The sequence below is a fragment of the Emys orbicularis genome, chromosome 11 (genome assembly GCF_028017835.1).
Source record: "Emys orbicularis isolate rEmyOrb1 chromosome 11, rEmyOrb1.hap1, whole genome shotgun sequence".
In the NCBI taxonomy this organism is placed as follows: Eukaryota; Metazoa; Chordata; order Testudines; family Emydidae; genus Emys; species Emys orbicularis.
In genome coordinates this window covers 8,298,496-8,321,730 of record NC_088693.1, presented here as the reverse complement: position 1 = coordinate 8,321,730, position 23,235 = coordinate 8,298,496, and the positions used below count along the sequence as shown (strand labels likewise).

Here is a 23,235-nt window from a genome sequence, read left to right as displayed (position 1 = left end):
CAAACCCCTAGTTTCCACCTAAGATGTCTGCTGGAACTGACAAGGACTGTACCAGGGGAAAGGATTGGGCCCAGACTAGGAAGGAGTCTAGTCTGTGAAAGAAGATTATGGGAACATCTCTGAGGGTGAGATATTATCTGTAATCAGTTTCCTAATGTATTAGGCTTAGACTTGTGTGTTTTTGTTTTGTTTTGCTTGGTGACTTACTTTGTGCTGTCTGTTATTACTTGGAACTACTTAAATCCTACTTTTTATACTTAATAAAGTCACTTTCATTTATTGATAAACCCTGAGTAAGTTGATTAATACCTAGGGGAGCAAACAGCTGTGCATCTCTATCAGTGTTAAAGAGGGTGGACAATTTATGAGTATATGCTGTATACGCTTTATACAAAGTAAAACAGATTTATTTGGGGTTTGGATCCCATTGGGAACTGGGTGTCTGGGTGCTGGAGATAGGTGACCTGCCGAGCAGTTTTTGGTTAAAGTCTGCAGCTTTGGGGGCATGTTTCAGACCCTGGGGCTGTGTTGCAGCAGGCTAGCGTGTCTGGCTCAACAAGGCAGGGTTCTGGAGTCCCAAGCTGGCAGGGGAAACGGGCTCAGAGGTAATCTCAGCACAGCAGGTCACAGTCTCAAGGGGGTCTCTGTGACCGAACCCGTCACAATCATACATTATCATAGCATTTACCAGAAAGGATTATAGCAAGTTATCAAAAGCCTGATGGCTTAGTTCTCATATCGTGCGATAAAACACAGGTCAAATTTCTCTTCAAATATTCTTCTGCTTATTTACACTGTTTGCTTATCCAGTTGTTTCTAGGTCTCTTTGCTTTCTATTTTATTTCTATTGAACTCAGCTCTTTCATCCTCCTTTTTATCATCCTTCAGCTTCCTACGCTTGTTGCACTTCATCTGTTACCACCTTGATTTTTTTGTTTTGACTTTGTTGCCCAACACAATTTCAGCCACTCTCATAATCCCATTTTTTAAGACTGTTTCACATCTCTTCAATGTTCACTTCTTTCATCAGAGAGGTGATGTTTTTCCACATGGCTTCTTTTTAGTCTTTTCTGGTATCTGCTCTTTCAACTTTTTCACATCATAGATCTTAGTTCTTTGGCACTATTTCAACTGCTTTCAGCCACAGCAGTAACTCATGGTCTTCTCCGATATCGGCCGCAACTGATCTCCACAACCACACACTTGATTTCTATCTGCAATTCTCAAGTACAAAATCTATCATGTCCTTTGTTTGCCCATCAGGTGATATCCATGTCCACTTCCTCTTTGGCTTAGTGTGTTATCACCAGGTTGTTACTTAGGCAGAAATTTAGTAGCCTCTCTCCTTTTTCCATGTTCTCCACCTACTCCAAATCTGCCGATTGCTCCAATTTAGGAAATCCAATCCGATCCTACTGTCACATTAAAATCTCCTATCTCCAATAACATGTCCTGTCCAGGAGTACTGGTTGTAGTGTTCTGTATTCCTCTTTGCCTGTTAAATGTATTGATAGCAATGTATGCCACAAAATATACAAAGTTTGTAACGTAACTAAAAGAAAGTTAGAGAGAACCTTGGCTTTTGAAATTTCCTGATTCTGTTTGATTTCTCAACAGCCACACCAACAGGGTGGCCATCCCCTTTAAAGGGCCAGCCAATCTGGTTCAATTATCAGACCCAACTGGGAAGGGTTCAGATCCCTATAAAGGGCTGAGAGCTCAAATGAGAGGAGGTGCAGGAGGGAGACGGGTTCCAGCTGCAGTCTCTGAAGCAGGGGGATTGAAGGGAGGTCCTCCTTTTAGTGCTGAAGGGGAAAAGCCCATGGGAGCTGTAGCCCAGAGTGGGCAAAGGAACTGCTTTTGGTTTTGGAGTTTTTCATTTTAGGAATTGAACTATGCTCAGAAAGAGACTTGAGCATGGCAGTGAATCCTTTCTGGGACGCTCAGGAGATACAACCTGACTGAATAAACTGAGACCATAGCTAGCCTGAAGCCAAACCAGGTAGGTAGCACTGTTGCACACTGGAAAACACTAGCATTAATGCAACCTACCAAAACAATTAACTAAACTCAAACATTCTGAGGCCAGGTTTATGCCAGAGCTGCGGCTGCTGCTGGGGACTGACTGGGAACTGACAGAGCACTTATACCAGGAGTGGAGAAAGAAAGATGGGACTGGGTTCCCTACCTCCTCTGGACCCAACACATAACCCAGTGACCCATGTCCTCGCTGAGGACACATGGGCCAGGCTGGGGTGCTGAGCCCAGCAGCCCATTTCTCTCTTCTCCCTCCAGTGGCACCAGATGGGGATGGAGTTCCCTTAATTTTTTTTTTTTAAGGGGGGGAGGGGAGTGTGTGTGAGTACACCAGGCAAGATTTCCTCTAATAACTGAACCCCTACCCCTCCGCAAGCAATCCATTCACAGGCTCCTTCCCATTAACAACTCCCAAGACCCAGCTCTTCATTCCCAGTCTGGGAAAACAGCTCTCTCTTGATGCCAGCTGATGTAGTTAGTTCTGTAGTGCAAGAGGAAGCTGTCTGTGCGGTGGTACTCAAGGTTCAAACCGTGATGATGTGAGTGGGGTGGGTTGTTACAAAACATCCTATTGTGTGCAGCTGTATTTTAAACTTTTTCCTTCAAGAAATCATGGGAAATAACATGCAAAAATGTTAAAAGAACATTATTTAGATTGCACAGTCAAGCACTTGAAAGTTAAGAATTGCCAGATTTGCTGTGGCTTAATTCAGCCCTCTTGGGGGTCCTGCCTATGGACTGAAAGAGATGCTGTGGAAAAACTATTATGTCAATGCGCAATTACCAACTGGGTCATAATACATATGCACAAGTGAGCCAAATTAAGGTTGCACAGACAACCTTAATTCTGACATTTCTTAGCTTCCATGTGCTTGACTTCACAACTCAAATAATGTTCTTTTAATGTAGTTTTTGTATATCATGCATTAAGAAGTTGAGTATCTTTTTTACTTCTTTCATTTTTGGTTATTAGAGGGTGACCTGCAAAAGGAAGGAGGAGGAAGTAGGTTTGTGACCTTTTTAAAGTTTCTACAAAGAAATGGAAGGTGTTTAGAAAAACTAAGGAAGGCCGTTCTTAGCATTCCTAGATTTCTAAAGTGAAAGCAGAAAAAGTGCTTGGAAACATGTAGTTTCAAATGTGGATTGCAAGCTCTCTGTTATTTAACAGATAGGGTCACACAATCGTTAAGACTTCTTTTCACCCATGTGTTTGTAGAGGGACTGACAAAATCTGAACTTTTCCAAAGGCAACTCCCAAGCTGTTTTAACGTTACGAGCCATTCATTATTATTTCCAACACTGACTGTGTATTACAGGCTGGCATCTGTTACAAGGGGAGAGAAGCTCCTTAGGAACAGGTGCTGGTTGCAATGGAGAGATGAATGTTGTGTGGGCAGTCACCATTAAACCATGTGGCAATACTTCTGGGTGTTTCCACAAGGCAGGGGTAGTGTAGGAGGAGGACAGTTGCTATTAAAGATTTAATTGCAAATGTATATCCCAGAATCGTTCAGCCACTTGAATAGATTGGTACTGACTAATGGAGGATTCGGCTATCATGTTGCATACATTCCAGGCTAAAAGATATTTTTCTGAAAGGGAAATATGAGCCAGGGGACTGGAAATAGGAAACAGAACCTTTTACGTTTATCTCACCAGTTCAAATTCATCCATGCCGAGAGTCACGACACAATTTTCAAGTGTGCTGAACATTTGCACTTCCCATTGCAGTCAATGACAAACATTGCACTTGCCAGACTGAATCAGACCTGCGCGACTGTCTAAGCCCTTTATCCACTCTGACAATGGACAGCACCAAATGATTCAGAAGAAGATGCAAGAAACTCTGCAGCAGGCTATATATGTCTGATCTTTTGTCCCCCATGAGATTCTCCTCCTACCCCCTTATAGTGAGGTTGGCTTAAACTGATGTCTGAGGTTTATTCTCTCTTCCAAACCATCTTTTGTTTTAGCATTTATTGTAACAATTCTGGATATTCTTGTAGCAGATATTCAGCTCCTTCGAAAAAATCAGGCTACGTGTTACCAACATCTAAAGTGGCCAATGTGACCACTAATGGTCTTCAGTTTTCAGTCTGCTAGCTTGAGTCCTCAGTCTTCTGTCACTTACCCTCATGGAAAGCAGCAGTAACTCCACTGAATTGCACCAATGTAAATACAGTGACAGAGGAGCATTAGATCCTTAGGAAGAAAGTGAGATTCAAACCCAGCTGGCAATAATATGTAACATTTACAATGCCAAAAATAAATTCATTTCCAGGCTAGTCCATTCCAGGATAACCATTAGCCTGAGTTGACTTTTCACAATTGAATGAGCTGAGCCGTCCTTCCACACCAAGGTTTATCTAATGAATATGCCAACCAAGCTTTAATGATAGTGTGGCGGTAACACAATAGCCACCCAATGTGCATTATACCACAGCCCACTAGAAGAGGTAGCTAATTTCTTCATTCCACCGAGTGCTCTCTGCCATCTGGATTTCAGTCAGTATCTGCAGTAAACTGAACAACCAACATGTTTACCTTGGAGCTAAACACAGGCTCTTGGATAACATAGTAGAATAAGCATAAAGCCATTATGAACTTTTTAATAAAATAAGTATTTATCATTATGACAAAGATCCAAAAATACTTTTAAAAAGTGGGATGTTTTGCCATGCCATTCCATTACATACACACAAAAACACTCTCTCCCCCACTCATGGAATATTTAGCTGGTAGGTAGAGTGCTGTACCTGCTTGGTATGATAGATTTCATTTTTAAGTTCTTCTAGTACTTCTGAAATACAGAAACTAACACTGAAAAGTAGTAGTATTTGCGTTAGTAAGAAAACCTTCGTCTGAACCTACTATCCACTACCATCAAACGCCTGCACAAATAAAACTAACTAAAAGGAGTCTGAAGCTACTCTAGTCACCTCTGCTCACCTTATGGATCATTTATACACAGCAATCCTATCCTTTTTTTAATACAATGGTAAATGGAAACTTAAATTTCATAAGTAATCTGATTTTATCTCCCCTTCTACACTGCTGCCAAAATATCTATGGAGAAATTTCAATTATGCCCTCACTACACCTACTTTGTTAGCACCTTCCATGTGCAAAACACTTTAAAGGTAAAAGTTCCTTTTAAAACAGATTAAATTTGCAATTAGCAATTTGAAAATTATTCATAGAACAATATTGATCAAACACGTTCAGCAACACGGACACTTTCTACTCTTAAAGCTGAACGGTGGAGAATTTTTAAACGACCTTTGTACCCACTTTCCCATTTGGTTTTGGACAGGAGGTAGAGAGCATTACAAGAACTAACTTGAGAGAGTTCCCCTACAAGAATTGTAGCCTTTGAGCCAACAGTCATCTCCATGGATCATTCGGTAGAATGGGTGGTCTTCAGGCAGCCTGCTCCATCTCATCTGGAGCACAGCAGCAAGGACCGGACAAAAGCACAGAGGAAACAGTGTCACAGCTTTGCATTTTGATATATGTTTTAGAGAAGTTATAGTTTAGCCTGGAAAAAGATTAAGTTTGATGGTCAGTAACACTTATTCGAAGCCTGGGACCAGTCTGTCAGTTCTTAAATACCCGAGTGGTCTCTGACTCTGGATAGAGTCAATGAGACCACGTGCATGAAGAAAGGGTGCAGTATCAGGTCCTCATGGCTGCAGGTCACACATAATTCTATTATTGTTTTCAGGTAAGGGGGGGGGGGAAGGGAAAGACATTTAATAATGCATATGGTTCTGTAAACCCAGATGAGTTTGGGATACACTCCATAGATTTTCTGGAAATATTCACACCCCCTTGAAGCTAAAATCATTATCTGAAAGGGTCTAGTGCAGGGGTGGGCAAACTACGGCCCGCGGGACCGTCCTGCCTGGCCCCCGAGCTCCTGGCCCGGGCGGCTCGCCCCCTCCCCCTCCCCCACTATTACCCCTCGCCCACAGCCTCAACTTGCTCGCTCCGCCGCCAGCGCAATGCTCTGGGCCACGGGGCTGTGAGCTCCTGGGGCAGCGCAGCTGCAGAGCCCAGCCTGACTCGGTCTCTGTGGTGCGTGGTGGCAGCGGCGGTGGTGTGGTTGTAGCGCCACCAACCACTGATGCTCCAGGCAGCGCGGTAAGGAGGCAGGGAGCCGGGGGGGGAGGTTGGATAGAGGGCAGGGGAGTTTGGGGTGGTGGTCAGGGAGCGAGGGTGTGGATGGTGGTCCAGGAGGAAACAGGGGGGTTGAATGGGGGCACGGGTTACGGGGGGCAGCCAGGGAGGAGGGGGGGTTGGATGGGGCGGCAGAGGACAGTCAGGGGCAGGGTTTCCGGGGGCAGTCAGGAGACAGGGAGTGGAGGTGTGTGGATGGGGCAGGGGTCAGGGGCCATCAGGGAACAGAGGGATTGGATGGGGTAGAAGTCCCGGGGAGGGGGGCAGATAGGAGGTGGGGCCACATCTCCCTCCCCTAACCGGCCTTCCATACAATTTACGAAACCCGATGCGGCCCTCAGGCCAAAAAGTTTGCCCGCCCTTGTTCTAGTGTGAATTCTGAGACTCCAAACTGCAGCAGCATCTGGCTATAAAACCAACGAAGTTAGAGCAGGCTCAAGATTCTCACTAAGCCAGTGAACTCGGTTATTGGTTCAGATGTCAGTAAGTGACTTTTTTAAGAAGTGTATTTCCTAATTGCAAGACCACAAACAACAGAAGGTCCATTGCCATTTTTAAGGGGGAAATGTCCTCTTTTGGCAGGTTGGAGAACAGAGAGGCATCTATAGACCCTGTAGTTTGGCAAACTCCCTTTACACCAAAGATGTTTGTATGGCATGACCTTCAGAGCCCATAGATCCTATTCCTAAATCAGGTGAGAGGGGTGTAGCAGACCCGTGGGTAGAGACAATGGCCAAATAAGGAAAGAAAATCTGTGATCCAACGTGATAGTATATTGTATTGACGACTATGAATGTGGAGCAAGTTTACACGTAGAGCGCTGCAGCGCGTAATGAAGACATAACCTACACCAACGGGAGAGAGTCTCCCGTCAGCATAGGTACTCCACTTCCCCAAGAGGCAGTAGCTCTGTCGACAGGAGCAGCACTCCCGTTGACACATTGCTGTCTACATCAGGATTTCAATCGGTACAACTGCATCTCTCAGGGCTGTGGATTTTTCACACCTCTGAGTGACTCGGTTATACCGACGTAAGTCTGTGTGTAGACCAAGCCTAAGATCTTTCTCTCACTCTCTCTCCCTCACATACGTGCACGTCTCTTACTTCAGACTGTTCAAAATGTTTCCGTTTATGAGGTAAACTCACCCTGACAATTACAGAGACTAAAATGGTATTTTCCCAAAGTTAGAGCATTTTCCAAACTATTGCTTCATACCAGTTATTTTAGTAACAATAACCAAAACACTAGGGAGCTAAAAAACTCATGGCAAACTGTTTTCTGGAGTAGCAGTAATAGTGTTTATCCAACCTGGGGTGGAGTGTTGCTAGGAGGACACTGACAACAGGCATAGAATCAAGCCTATGGTTCAGTGTATTAAGAACTGAGCTGTTCTTAAGTGTACATATAGATATGGACTGAGCTGTTCCACTAATAGCAAAAGCCTTAAAACCTTCCCTACAGTGAAAACCGGGGATAAACATGGTTTTCCTATACAAGCAATTAAGACATCCTTCAAAAAAATATACTCTCCCTGTCCCGTCCCCCCCTCCAATTCAACTCTGGACTCTACCTTTTCAGGGGCTCTGATTTGTTTTTTTTAAATAAAATAATTTCATTTAATTTCCAAGGAACATTTTAAAGTAAAATAACTACAGAACTTGTTACCAACAGACTTGGAGTGCTTGAACTGTAAGTCACCCATTTCTCCCATGCTTTTTTAAACAAACCATTATGGTGCAAGAGGAAGGGCACAATGATGGTCCTCTGATTTAGTTTGATTCCTGAAATCACACTTAATACCACAGGTGCAATACCCAACTTTGTTACAGATGCAAACTCCTGCAGGGGTCCTCAGAGTTACAACCAGCTAAAATCCTTTAATCGTTAAGAAAAATCTTAACACAATTAAAAAGATACACATACTCTTTTCAGTACAAGAATACCTGGGGTAACAGACTAGTAGTGTATAGGCTATTTTTTCTTTAAAAGATTCAATACAACAGCACCATATGCAGGGGCCTTGGCACAAGGTCTGGGTTTTCCTAATCAGCTCTGGGTCCATTGTCCTTATCTTAGAGACAACTCAGAAAAGGTAACGTTCCAGACGGTGTTACAGAACAGCCTCAAGCTCCAAAAAGGCCAATGTCTCATAGATCGGTCATGGTAGTTTGGACAGCATAACCAATGGCATCACTATGAACTCCTGCATTCTTCACATTGCGCTCATGGACAAAATCAGTGTAGTGTCTATCCGCAGACTGGGTCGAGGGTGGGGCCCATGCGTTCCATACACTTCTACCACGTTGACGGCAGTCAGCAGCATCAAAGGGCCTGGATCATTGGGGATTGGGAGGGGGCACAGTTAGTAATTAGCAACGGAAGGGGAAGGGGGTGGAAGACAGTAGGAGGTGAGAGGAAAGGAGGGAAGAATGATGTGAAAAAAAGAGTAATAAGGAAGAACTAAATTGTCGAATGTCAAACACCTAATAAAGGAAGTGTGCAAGGATATACACAGAATAAAATAGCTGGAATGTCAAATTAACCCCTTCATTGCTGCTGCCAGATTGTATATGTAGTTCTGCAAAAGCTTCAAAACGGAAAGTCAAGGCATCCCATGTATGTAACGCTTGTAACTTACAATGTGCTTTTCATCTATAGATTCCAAAGCATTTTACAAAGCTAAGTGTTATCCCCATTTTACAGATGAGAAAACAGGCAAAGACATGAAGGAATACACCTCCTTGACGTAGAGTGCTTTACATGTTTAGCAGCATTAAAGGATTTGAATGACATGTCTCAATGCACAGTGGAAACAAGCTACTACATGCAATAGCAAGGTTCAAAGCTACCAAAGAAGGCAGGTTCTCAAGGGAAATGAAAAGAGGGGAAAAGGAGGAAAGAGGACATCATAAAAACAAGCATTATAGTCAAAGAGGGGGATCACTACAGCACATCTCTCACATTTCATTAGCAGAATTCACTAAAGAACTAGACATTACTGAAGAACCTGATCATAGCTGTACTTGATTACCTTGAATATGAGAATATGATTGGAGGTGGATTATTTTAGGAAAAGACCAAGACCTTGTTTTCCAATTTGTTTGAAAAATGTAGTAATACAAAAGTGACTATACATAACCAGTGCGAATGCATTCCACACTGGGAATAAAGTCCTCAAGGGGTTAGGAAGACTAACAGGATACAGCACGATTTATGTATAAAGCACTGTCCTGACATTAATATATTTATGCAAGTGCCAAGTAATTCTTATACGGGAAGCAACAAGGCCTTGGGATAATTAACTTGCTCCACTGAAACAGACACCTGCATGAATTGATTTTAGAATTTTTAAGCGTTTGCTTATAAGAAGCCTCAAGATGGAAAAAATGAGCCAACATGTAGCGACTGCTCCAGCTGTTTCTCTATCCGACTCGGAACCCTGCATTAGAATGGTTTGCGTGAGGCTGAAGTACACTTCAGTAAGACACGCTCACAAAAAAACAAGCTCTCTCTCTAAGCTATTCAAGGGAGCAAATTCCTAAAATATCCTCCTTTAAATAGGGTAATTTTAGAGTCAGTCATTTAGTTTAACTATAAACAAGTCAGTGGATCATCAGCTACAGCTACAAAGTGTTCCTTTTTCATCAGTTCTCATGCCCCAGTAAGTTCAGTTTAATACTTTTAACCACACCAAAACAATTGAGCAGGCAGGACATTAGCTAAAAGATCACATTAGCCAGGGAAGCAGAAAAGACATGCAGGATTCACAACAGGGGTAAATGATTAGACAGTCCTCCTTTAGAAAGGAGAGAAGATTTGCATGACGTTCACCCATAGTTGCTCAGAATTTTGTTCTTGGCAATTCATATTGTGAAGAAATGGCATATGAGGTCCAAAAGTTAAAACAGCCATCAAATGGTTTGTTTGTAAGTTATTCCCTAATTTTCATAATTTAAGAAACCAAATTAAAAGCTGCTTACAGTAGGAGGTAGTAAGACGTCTGCCTGCTCCCTGACACGGAAATAGACTTGCTAACCTGCTATTGCTTCTTCCCCTATTTTATCCCAGAAGCAACTCTTTTAGTCTAGCACAAAGCCAGAAAGATGCTGTTTGTGTTTGGGGACCTCCAGTTTTGCAGCTAATACCTCACTTTGTTTGATGGTTACATTTTCATTTGTCTGGCCAAAAGGTGGAGAAACCTCTTCTGTACTGAGGAATTTAAACAATGGAGCAGAGGATTTCAAAATCAGAGAACAAAAAGACTGAAAATCCTTCTTATGATCTGGCTTATCATTTTTGATGACACCTGCAGCATTCCAGTTTTAAATTAAAGGAAGGGCTGTAATGTAGCCAGTAGAGATATCTGCAAGGAACAATACCCAGAAATTGACAGGTTAGATCCTTAACCCTAATCCCTTCACCCCAACCACCGCTATAAAAAAAAAACCCTGAAATATTTCAGTGTTTTCAGCTATCCATGGACATTATCTTTCAAAAAGGAGGACTGTTTTTCTGTGACAGAAGCCAAAGCCAATTCATGCGGAAATAGGCCAAATAAAGGCAGAGGGCAGTTTAGGAAAAAACCCATTAGCTGCAACAAGACACTAAGATATCAAGTCATGTAAGTTACAGCCCTCCAAATAGACACATACGTTCCGGCAATGCGTCCACCTAACCCCATTTCCAGCCTGTGAAACTTGAATGCAGCACACACAGTTGACAACACAGCTCCAAACTGTTCTTTATTTCCCCATTTTAAGGCTAGATTCATCCCTTACCACAGCAGGCAGAACAGCTGCTAGCAAACCATGTTAAAACCACATTACCAGAAAGAAAACTGGCTCCATGAGTTACTACAATATTTTTTATAAACACAGAGAAAGTTTTATTTTCTTCTGAGTGAATATATTAAAACTGTGTCAAGTAGGAATGGATGTTTTCTGGGGTATGTTACATTAGGTAACACAGATAAATTTTATATTCAGCCACCCTCTTCTACAGACAAACTTCCTTCTGCAGCTGAATCTAGCAAAGAAGCCTAGATTTCCTGACAAGGTCTGTCAGCAACACAGGTTCAGGCTCTTAATCCCAAGCCAGGCACACTGGGATCAAAACTGCCACAGATGGGCCTGTAAGTTCTCTCAGCTTCTGGACAGAAGTAATGGAACTTTAATGTAGAACAGAAACCTTATTACTGCTACATAACAGTATTGCTACCACCATAAAACACCTATGTAGAGCCGTTTGGAGCTGGAGTCAAATGTTCCGAACAACGACGTTACCAGATTCTAGCAAGCACCTTGCAGTTAGACTGAGTAAATACAAAACAAAATCATACTGAGAAGGCTGAAAGAATAAAGATACAACCACCTTTCACCCACCACCACCACCAGGGAAGGAATCGACCGATCAACGAGATCACCACAGACAACCCAGAGATTTCAGATACTAGGCAAATCATGGGCAAAAGAAAAAGAGAAAGCACCATTTCATCAAATGTTTTGCAGCAGAATTTCAATGCAGCAGATGCAGAGCAGAATTACTCTCCCTCTTTAAATCCAAGATCCAGTATATTTAAAAAAAACCCACTTAATATGTAATTAGTTAGATTTGTATAATGCATTTCTTTACACCATTACTGTCCGGTATTAACCATATTTACATAGTTTTGTCTTTAAGAGACGTACAAGCAAAAGAGAATCAGATTCTAGCCAAATGGAGGACCTTTTCTTTTGAGGATTGAAACCGCTTAGGATAAGAGCTTTAAATCCATTGCATCCCATCACAGCTGCTCCTCAAAGCCTAACAAATCAGAGCTCCACTTCTGAGATTACTGCATCCCCCTTTGAAGTCACAACCCATGCTAGAGGATACAATGGGTTAAAAGACTAAGAGCTACTCTCTCAATCTCACCCAAATGCTGGAGTACCAAGAGCAGACATTTTATTAAATGAAATCAAGCTCTTATCCTTCAACCATTTCAGTTTCCCCAAACAAACTCCTCCTCTCTTTGCACTGTAGAATCAGTTTACCCATTGCATAAGATTGCTGGGAGACATCCAGAAAACTTGATTTACGATTGGCACGTTTTCCCCAGGATCTAACAGGACAAGTCTCTGCTCCTGGGCTGCATGCCTCCAGGCACTGGGTTACAGAGACTATGTTGGCTGTAGAGGGTGGAACAACTCCCACCAGAGCTAGAAAATGCTGCAGCAGATTCCTCCATAGGAATAGCAGCAAAGATTCCCTCAGAAGCTGAGCAGGTTGCCTCTGCAGCACTCCCTGCCTGGTCTCAAAGCACTGATCCAGCTTTATCACCACTAACCTGACTCACAATTTATTCTCCTCAAAAAGACAATACAAGTAGTTTAACAGCAGATTAACTATAAAAAGAAAGGCATTTGGACTGTACATAAGCAAATGACCTTTCCTTTTCAATCAAAGAAAAACTAGGAAGGGTCTGGAGAACGCACCATTTCATGTCTTGCTGGCTGGCTCCAGGGCTCCTAGGAAGGTTTTCTATTTCCACTAAGACTGGGCCAGATGGAACTGTCATTTTGACAGGCAGGGTCGGCTTTGCATTCCAGCTCTGGGAAACAAAACAAAAACAAGCAAGTCATCTTAAACACTTTACTGCATGACAATGACACATGGAAAAACACAACTCCTCCTCCTGCCCAAACATGAGGCTTGACAAGACTTCTCCCATAGATACTTCCCCCCATTGGAGATGAATGTCCCACTTTTCAAGTGCTGGTAACAGTACCAGGGTCATACTGGATACAGCGCTGCTCTTGGATTTGCAGGTAACAGCTGCAGCGCCCTTTTTCATTCATGGTTTGACCTGGATGCAGCAACTGTTCCCCCTCTGTGACTAGCTCTGCAACAGTGATCTACAACTTTGTAACCTAAAAGCTAGATTACTGCAATTCATGTACCCCTGAATAGCATCCGGAAGCATCAACTGGTGCTGAATAAAGCAGCTCACCTTTCAAGTAGAGTAAGTGGTTATGAACACAGAGCACCAGCACATCTGTTTGCTTCCAGATGTGGCTGAAGGGATTATACTTTTAATCCTAGGAGGACACCACCAGGGGGTGATCTATCTGTGGTGATCTGCTCTGTTGCACTTACTGTCTGCCCCTTCAGCTAACATACTCCAGAATGGGTGGCAGGGCATTCCAATCGAAGAGTCCATGCCTCTGGAACCTGACCCCTCTGGTGTATCATTCTAATAACTCTGGAGGGAGGTGGTTATGTTTTGGTAATGGTTGTTTTCAGTGACACAAAGCACCTACCATGCACAGATGCTGAGGGGATGAGTGCATCAAAACTTTTATTAAAAACACAAAAAAATTTAGATTTTGCCAGTAATTTATCCTTGATGTAGCAGAAGTACATGTCCCTTCAAAAATACCAGAGCAGTAGCCCAGAACACTAGCAAGAGATGGAAGCAAAACTGCCAGCAGGCTCTGCCCTTCTCCTTTGTGTGCAGTTTAACATTCAGAGCATTAGTACAGTTTTGCGGGTTACTATAGTACTCAAAGATCATACACAGCTAAACAATTTATGCATAATTTAATATGTTTACATGTTGGAGGGGGTGGGGAATCTCCCTCTCCAGATAGTTAGCTAAAATCCTCCATGCCAAGTTAACCAATGATCCCACTTGTCACTTAGTAGCTGAAATAAGAGTCTAGTTTAATGTGTAACTCTAGAATCTAGAGTCAGAGTCAAAGGAAGCCACTGCATTTAAAAAGCTTAGCATAAGGCCCCAACTCTTGAAACCCGTGAAGGCCAATGAAGCTTTAGTGTTTAGGGAAACACTCTCAGAAATGAATGACTTAGAGGTTGCCTTACTTGTTGTGATCCATTATTTTGATGCAAGACATTGTTCGGAATGCTGAAAAGCAAGAAAAATTTAAAATCAGAATCTTTCAGGGATCAAGATATGTGTTTATAAATATTGTGGGGGACCAAAATCAGATAGATTTCAAGTAGAATGCCCATTTACTAGAGGTCTTTCTACCCCCATTTAATCTAAAAATCACTATCCAAATGAAGTTAAAAACCTTACGCTTGTGGTCAGCAACCTCAGGCCAATGAGAGCAGGGCTAGCAGACTCCCAATTTGTTAAGGCTGGAGTTTCACTATATCCTGTCTCACTTTTTCCCTTCCCATTGCATGATGTCTAGTTGGATTATATGAAATCTCCTTGAGGCGAGGACAACACTAAGGCATGCCTTTAACACTTAATGCAATTTTTGCATATACAGAGCCAGATTTTATAAGACAGATGGCAAAAATACCTTCCCTATTCATTACTGTTATATGCTCATTGTATAATTAACTTTGGACAAAAATGGCTGAGATTAAATAACTGCTATTATCTGAAGTCTCATGAAGTTGCTCAGAAGGAAGGTTCTAAAGCAACCGTTCACATTGTATATTACAAGGCTACTCTCCCCAGAAGCCCAGAATATTGCTAGCCCTAGTCAGATACTCAAAAATAATGAGTCAGGCCACCAAAAAATTCATGAGTTAAAAAAATACATTTGGGATTCTTTTTATTTGTCTTCGAATATCTGAGTATGTAGAGTGCGCACACTTCACATTTTTAAGGTCTTCTCCACAATTATAAGGGATAGAAACTTTTTATATTTAAATGAAAGCTGAGATTCTCATGTATTCACATGACTCCAAGAGCTGGCGCTATAAGAAAAAAAAATATATCCTGGGAGATGGTAACACTGAGTCCAATCCATTTAGAAGTGGAAATCCAAATGTGTTTGCCTCCTGCCTTCTTCACTAGATGGATGGCAGCTGTAATAAAGGGTTTAGGGGAGGGGATGCTGAAGGAATTCAGGGCTCAGTCTCAGATAGGGTTTCCTCACATGCTGGGCGTGGGGCAGAAAGACATGGAAGGGAAAAACACCACAACAACACACATTCATGCCATTGTGATTCTTAACCAAAAATGCTAAGACTTGGTCTAAAAAAGCTTCTTTTCCAATCTCTCATTTAAAAAAGAGTTTCAACCAGATTCTATTAATTCAATAAATGCCCCAGTTGCTTCTGGCCTGGAACAATTGGTATCATTTGCATAGAGTAACCATCCTGTCAGTCAACCTGCTGAGTAAACTGGTTTCTATATTGTTGAAGTCCTTTTACTTGAATAGCCTTTTAGGTATAACACCAACCAAGATCACACAAGCTGCACTCTGGCTGTTCTCTTACCACGATCTCTGCACTGAGGGAGAAGTGCAGAGTGGCATTACAAGCACAGAATACTGCACCTTTAAAAAAAATACTGAGGAATGCTTGTACAATCAACACATTCCTCACCGATGAGTTAATACAAAAGAAAGGAACAACATGCATCTTTCATGATGCATTTTAATTAGTGATGCTTGAGTGTGCAGTTTCAGAAACAGCACTGATTGCTCTGGGGGTGAATGTGCCATGACACAACACCAAGATGAGTATCAGGGAAACTAAAGCCTTCAGCACAGGCAGGCGGGGAAATTGTATTGAGCTCCTCTTCCTGCACCCAGGCTGGTTTGAACATGAGATTCAAGTAAAATGGCACACTGACAAAATGTGAAGAGCAATTATTAGCACTAATAAATAAGCTACACATCTACCATCCCATCAGCGGATTTCAAAACACTTTACAGACTTATAATTAAGCTTTCGAACACCCAACATCACTGGGAGGTAGGTCAGTATTAACCTCATTTTACACATGGGGAAAAATGATGCACAGAATAGTGAAGAGACTTGCCCAGAACCATACTAAGGGAGAGAACCCAGAGGCTCAGCCCCTTAACCAACTATTACTACAACCCTCTATCTATGAAGATGGAGCAAAAACAACCTTGCTCTGTGGAATCTATCAGCTTCCTTGCCTAAGTATGGCTACACTTAACCCGCTCTCTGTGACTTCATATCTACCCACTCACTTCCTCCAATCTGGTCCTCAGTTGCTATTACTCTGAATATCTTGAATGGAGAAGGGATCTCATTCTCTCGCTAGCAGTGGCCTATCTGTGTAGGGCCGTGGTTCTCAACCTTTCCTGACTACTATACCCCTTTCAGGAGTCAGGAGCCGGAGCCACACTGCTCGGGGCTCAAGCATGTAACTTAGCTTTGGGGGGCCCCCTGTGGCGTGGGGCCCGAGACAGTTGCCCTACTTGCCACCCGCTAATGCCAGCCCTGGACTTGCGACCTCCCTGCCCAAAGCCCATCCAGCAACTCCCAGGTTGAGAAACACTGATCTAGATGAGTTGACGTACCCCCTGGATGACCTCTGCATATTCCCCGGGGTACGTGTCCCGCTGGTTGAGAACCACTGGTGTAGGCTCATCCTTCATACCATTCAAGTCTCACCTCAAAAAAATCCTCCTCCTTACTGTAAACTATAGTTTACTCAAAACACTGCCTATCCTTTCTCCAACACAAATTCACCTTAAAAACTCTTTCCGCTCTCCCAATCTTACCTCCACCCTGTTTTCTTTTAGCTTCCCTGCCACAGTATGCATTTGCATTTTTACCTCTTTTAAATTTCATCTGCCTCTACCCACAGAAATTGCCAGATCAAATATCCCTCAGCATCAGTGATTACTGAATGGCCGAGAATAAAAAACAGCCCACAACAAAACAACATACTGAGGATTTTATGATGTTTTTAAATCTTATGTCATACTTCAACAAGGGGATTTTCAATCTGCTTTCTTTGGCGCCAGTTAATGGGTGGCAATCAGACAGGCCAGGGAAGTGACAGCATTCACCTTGGTTTCTCTTCTCTGCTCTACCCCTCAGTCCCCATGCTAGCTCCACCTAATGAGCTGGATTCACATGGAGTTACTAAATGAAAACCCAACTGAAAAGGAGGGGAGAATGTTAAGGAACAGGAAGAAACAAATCAAAGAAAAACGAGGCCGTTGCAGCTACTCTGAAACATTAAATTCAATGAGCTAAACAAACTTAATTCCCCCTTGGGTCACGGAGGAAGAGCCAATAACTTGTTATAATAATCTAGTCAGCCTCGAAAGGAATATGATTTTGGCTCTGGAAATAGATGAAGCCCCTATGGAATGTCATTATACAGGAGGCACTGTGGGAGAAGAACGATCTGCCAGCCTCACATTGGAAAATATCCAGGCCTATGTACCATGGGCAGTGGAGTGCAAGTACACTGGAGTGTTTGAGTGGGTTACCTTGTATTTATAAGCACATGTGACCTTAAGAACCCCAGTATTCACACTCTACACACTAGTGTACTGATCTTTGTACAAAAATATGCCTTGTAAGGTATCATCTGAAAACTAATAACTCACTGATCATTTATATTCTTGCATAATGTATGTACATGGTTTGTATTAAGAATTATGGCTGCATGCTGGAATTATGACTAAAGTGTATTTAAATTGGGCATATCAGAGGGAGCTGGTAACCAGGTCTCCTTAGACAAAGGAATGAGTATTTGATTCTCTGACCAGCCCGATCCTCAGGCAAAGACAATGAAGGTCTGTTTTTTTACATATTAGGTAAAAAAAAAGCTATCAAGCTAACAAGTGGGGGAAGAAAGAGTATGGAGCTTCCTTCACCACTAGACTCCAGGTCAGCTTCCTCACAGCCTGACTAAACTTTACTTTGAGCGTAACCCTCAGAAAAATCCATTTCAAAGACTTATTGGTGTACAAACATGGGGGGAGGGGGTGGGGTGCTGAACCTCAACTGATTGTATACAATATTACAATATTATAAAAGTGTATAGAGGGAGGTCTTTTCTGGAATCTAATTACACTGGTAATTAATATTGTTGTGAAATGTATGTATTATTATAATATAAGGAAATACAGATACTTAACGATATTATGCTTTACTGTCTGTGGCCATACAGGTTCCCTCCCAGACAGGAGAGAAAGCAGCTATTCACCTGTCTCCTACGTAAATTCAGCATGGTGGAATCAAAACAGTGGAAGCCCTACTTACATACAGGGAGGTGGAAAGTCCACAGGAAAGGAAAAACAGCATAAAGCCATCCTGCCTCTTGAAACAAAGTAGATATAAGCAGACAGAAGCCATCTTTGGCATTCATCACTAGACAGACAAAATGGAACAGAGCTCTTACAAGCGGAGAAAGATGGGTCCTTCAACCAAGGGGCGGGATAGAGACTCTGGAAACTGAATAAAGGTGAGAAACCATCGTGAACAAAACCTACACCTTGGCTTTCCTTGTGACCCTTTCTGGCTGACAGAGAGCAACATACAGGCCCTTAATGGGAGGGCCTTCTATGCTAGGTCTTGGAGATGCAAGGGAGAGAGGTGAGAACCAGTGGAGTCCAAGGCTTACCACTTTTGGTGTACATTTCACAACTCCTTTGGGTAGGCATTGAGGGGGTTGCCCCAACTGCATTTGGAATATGACTCTACAAGTTACCAGAATCTGAGGGCTGAAAAAGAGAGCGCGGTTCCTTGTGGATGTGAACATTTATGTGAAAAAGCATAGATACTACAGTGGTATGAGCTTTAGAGATGCACATTACTACTATAATGATAATACAATCCTGGAAGACCTCTTTCAAGAAGGAAGAGGAGGAATGTGAAATAAGTAAAAGGGTTGATTTCTAAGGTGTAGAAAGAGAATTGTGAACTGAAGAACATTACTTATTATTTGTATTGCAGTAGTACTTAGGAGTCTCAGACACTGACTAGGATTCCACTGGGCTAGGTGCTGTACAAATGCAGAAGAAAATTACAGCCTCACTCCTAAAATGTTGGGCACTCTCCCTTCTGATTATTATTACAGGTCAAGGCATAAGTGTAAAAATGAAGAGAATAATTTTAGTGGAAGTGTCTAGTTCTACAGTATTCCTCCCCACTCCTGAATTCCACAAGCTTTGTATTTCAATCACATCATCATACTAGATAGACGTCAGCAAGAAGAAATCCTCTTATTCCTGCCTGCTTGACTCTCTCACAGGGCACAACAGAAAAATCCTGCTATCCTCCTCACCAACACTTGAAAGCAAGTGTGGGCTGGAGTTAGTCATAAACCCACTACCCCAGAATTCAAAAGTATTTTTGCCTGCTAGGACGCATGCTTGGCAATATCCTCCAATGAGACAGCATCACCTAAAACCAGCAGCTCTCCACTGAAAAATAGGAAGGACCTACCCAAACTGAAAAAGCAACTTTCACTGTGGCCTGTGTTATTCAGGAGGTCAGGCTAGATGATCAAATGGTCCATTCTGGTCTTAAAAGCTAAATGAACAGTGCTCCTTTAGATTTGAACTAACCTTGTAACCTGCCTCCATATACACACATGACTAAATACAGACTGAACAGAAAGGAAATTAAGTAGCAGAATGTCTCCTACCTTGTTTCTTCAAGTTTAGCAACGTTTGCTGCAAAAAAAATCCAGACAAGATTGATTACAAATTTAATTTGCATTCATTCTGTTAGTATTTATATAGCACCATAAATATCCATGACACTTAAAAATAAGATCTCTTCCCCAAAGAGCTTACAACCTAAATTAAACAAACACTGGAAAAGACTAGAGTAAAGACAAATAAGGAGCTGCAAAACAAATACGTATGAAGCATGACAAACACATTTTTACACTGGAGACTAGGATTTATGAAGGGATCTGAAAGCAGACATGAAGGTCATTCCAGGCATAAGCAAGAGTGAGAGAAGGAGACAAAGGGAATATCAAGGCAAGAAAAACTGGCAGCATGTAGGTCACAAGGTGGGACAATGGCTGAGATGCAAGCAGGGAAAGAGTTGTTCAGGGTCTTGCAAGGATGGGGAGTTTTAAGCTAATACACAAAGTACAGACAGACCGCAAAGGGATTCAGTGAGGGATCATGCTCAAATATTGGTTAATTCTTTACTTATTAGACCAATTATTTTTCTATATAAACATCTTACAGTAGTCACAGGTGACTTAGCTGTTAGGTAACCTCACAAAACGTCAAAGACAACTTGAAGTCATCCAGTTTGTTAAGCATGCTGTGTTGCAAATATGTCCCAAGAGCAATGACTCAAAGGAAAGATGGATCATTGTAAAAATCATCATCCAAGATGAGGAGAAACGTCCACACAAGAACTCCTGTCTAGAATCAGCACAAGATGTTACTCTATCAATCTCATTGTGGCCTGTGCTGCCCACAATGTGTGGTCACAGTTTACCTTTCATTTGTAGTGTTCTCCTTGAATATCGCTTGCTGGGCCTCCTTTCAAAGGATGCTGATCTTCTAGCTTTGTTGGTCTTGGTTGTCTGGTATTCTGTTTTCCCACTAAAAGTGCAAGTTAAGGTACACAATGATGGGACAAAGCACTTGTTTACAAAGGCAGAATATAGGCATAAGGACAAAATACCTTGTCTGGCTTACTTGTAGGCGTTTGCTTTATGGCTCAGCAGTCCTAACTTGCAGAGACATAAATAACTTTACACTTCTATTGTGCCTTTCATCAGAAGGACTCAAGAACTTTGCAAACATTTTAGTCTCATCCCCTGCTGAGGGAGGTATTATCCCCATTTGCAGCAGGGGAAACTGAAGCAATAATTCCTTCAGGGTTAGATTCCTCAAGGTACACACAGTCATTTTAAACACGCAATCACGGTAACTGTGTGCACATCTTGGAAAAATCAGAGCCCAAGAGACTCAGCCAGAGTCATATAGAAAGACTATAATAGAGCTAGAAATTAGAACTTTGATGCTCTGACTCCCAATCCTATGCTGTTTTCTCGAGACCGGTCTTCCTACTTAGAGAGGAACCTGAGGGCTCATGGGCTTGTGATACAGGGCCTCCATCTCCAGCTCCTTTGCTTAGCAGACAGGCCAAGGATTGGGGAGCAGCTGAACCACCTGTATGCTCTAGCAAGGTAGCACGTGGTGAGTTTGCATTGTCGCTGCTTGTACTTTACCTGTTCTGTGAATGTAAGTCACTTCATTCTCCGGAGCGGACAAGCCAATGTTTTCAACATGCCCTAAATTCACATCCTTAATAGCCCTATTACATTTTCTAGGGGTTCTGCCCAAACTGCAGATTATGCTTTCCAGAGATGGGCAAGTAAATTACTTACTTCTATTTGACAATGTCCTTAAAGTGACCCTCATACCCTTTACAAATGGTGATAATGTTTATTATATTTTTCAATTAACACAACGCACTTATCACAATGCGTACGCAGATGGACTTCACATGATCAATAAAGCGAAATGATAATAGCTTAATTGACCCAGGACCCAATAAAGAGAACTAAAAAAAAAAAAAAAATCCCAAACAGAGGAAACTAAACCTGCCTCCCCCCTAGCAAATCCACCCCATAGGTAAAAAGACCCTGTACAGTGTGCTCTTTGGGACAAAGACGAGGCCTCGTTATATGCTTATGCAGTGTCTGAACCAGTGGGGCCCAGATCTCAATTGGGCTTTCTGGGCACTGCCTCAACACAAATAATATGAATTCCAGAGTCAAAAGCCTTGCTCTGCCATGAAATGTGTAAGTCTACAGTGTGTCAGTTACATGCACCATATGGGACACGAAGTGGACTCTCAACCAGAACCAAAATCACACGGCTTCATGAATCAAAATCAACCACTTGAACTGTACCTGGAAGTAAATGGGAAGCCAGGATAGTCTACAGAGCACAGGTATAATATACTGCAAGTAAGAAACAGGACAACCTGTTGACTTTGGGAAACTGCCCCAGTACATTTTACTGCACAGATCAGAAAAAGCCTAAGTTCAGTTAGCAAATCTGGAAAGGGTTGTTTAATAAAGATTGTGCATTATTTTGGCCAGTTTAACAGCCTAATTTAAATAATTTATCTAAATGCAGTTTGTGACATTCAATCTTCTGTACACTATGGAAACTGGATACCACTTTTCTCACTTGTGCATTACCCAAGGGACTGGAAATGGGGATAGAAGAGACACAGTGAATGAGAAATGACTCTGACCTGTATCTGAACCGTGATCCCAGCCGAATGAAGCTTGATCGGCTTGAGCCTTTTTGGACGGGTCCCCTTAGGCGGAAGAAAGCATGATGTTCCACTGCACACTTCCACAAGTGTTTGCAGGCTTTGGGGTGATCCAGCCTAAACACAAAAGTGTGCTCCTGCTCCTTCCCCTTAAAGCACATAAAACACACCATGATTTCAAACAGCCTCGAGTGAGTCAGAGTTCCCCACAATTTAATGAATGCTCAATAAAATTTATATTCATCTGTGGTGAAAAATCTCCCCCCCTTCATCTCTGCCTGAGAATAAATAGATGAAATACTCCAAATACAAGTGCAATTGCTAGAGAGAATATTCAGTATTTTTAACTCTAGGAACAACTGGATTTGGCCATTTCTTTTTCATGGAATAAATTTACGATTAAATATACTTTTTAGTGCCAGGACAGCTCTATGCTAGGAGCAACACATCAGGGCATCACCAACATCAGCTAAGATTTGCTTTTGACAAGTTAGCAAATAGCACTGTAACTAAACAATGAATTCACTACACATGAGGCATCTTAAAAGGGTCACTGTCCAACCTGGCCTGCCCAAAACATATACACATTAGAGCAGGGGTCGGCAACCTTTCAGAAGTGGTGTGCCGAGTCTTCATTTATTCACTCTAATTTAAGGTTTCGCGTGCCAGTAATACATTTTAACGTTTTTAGGTTTCTTTCCGTAAGTCTATAATATATAACTAAACTATCGTTGTATGTAAAGTAAATAAGATTTTTTTAAATGTTTAAGAAGCTTCATTTAAAAATTAAATTAAAATGCAGAGCACCCCCGGACCGGTGGCCAGTGTGAGTGCCACTGAAAAATCAACTCGTGTGCCACCATAGGTTGCCTACCCCTGCATTAGAGTATGTGGTTGTGGGGCAGTGACATTGAAACTGTGTATTAAAATGTATGTTGGCAACTTTGCACGCAAAAGAGATCCTACAATAAACTGTTTTGTATGCAAGATGGATGAAAAATGTTACACAGGGATAAGA

General features: G+C 42.1%; 1 protein-coding gene across 1 annotated transcript in view; it reads right to left on the bottom strand.

Annotated features, from left to right (window-relative positions):
- Nucleotides 1-8,099: 8,099 nt before the first annotated feature.
- The window catches only part of LOC135885461 (band 4.1-like protein 5), a 48,315-nt gene continuing 33,179 nt past the window's right edge, over nt 8,100-23,235 (bottom strand). The window contains exons 12-17 of the mRNA XM_065413177.1: nt 22,197-22,366; nt 20,421-20,527; nt 19,603-19,630; nt 14,079-14,121; nt 12,692-12,807; nt 8,100-8,549 (exon numbers count right to left, since the gene is read on the bottom strand). Of these exons, the coding sequence (XP_065269249.1) occupies nt 8,366-8,549; nt 12,692-12,807; nt 14,079-14,121; nt 19,603-19,630; nt 20,421-20,527; nt 22,197-22,366 (648 nt within the window). The 3' untranslated portion in view covers nt 8,100-8,365. The remainder of the gene's footprint in view (nt 8,550-12,691; nt 12,808-14,078; nt 14,122-19,602; nt 19,631-20,420; nt 20,528-22,196; nt 22,367-23,235) is intronic.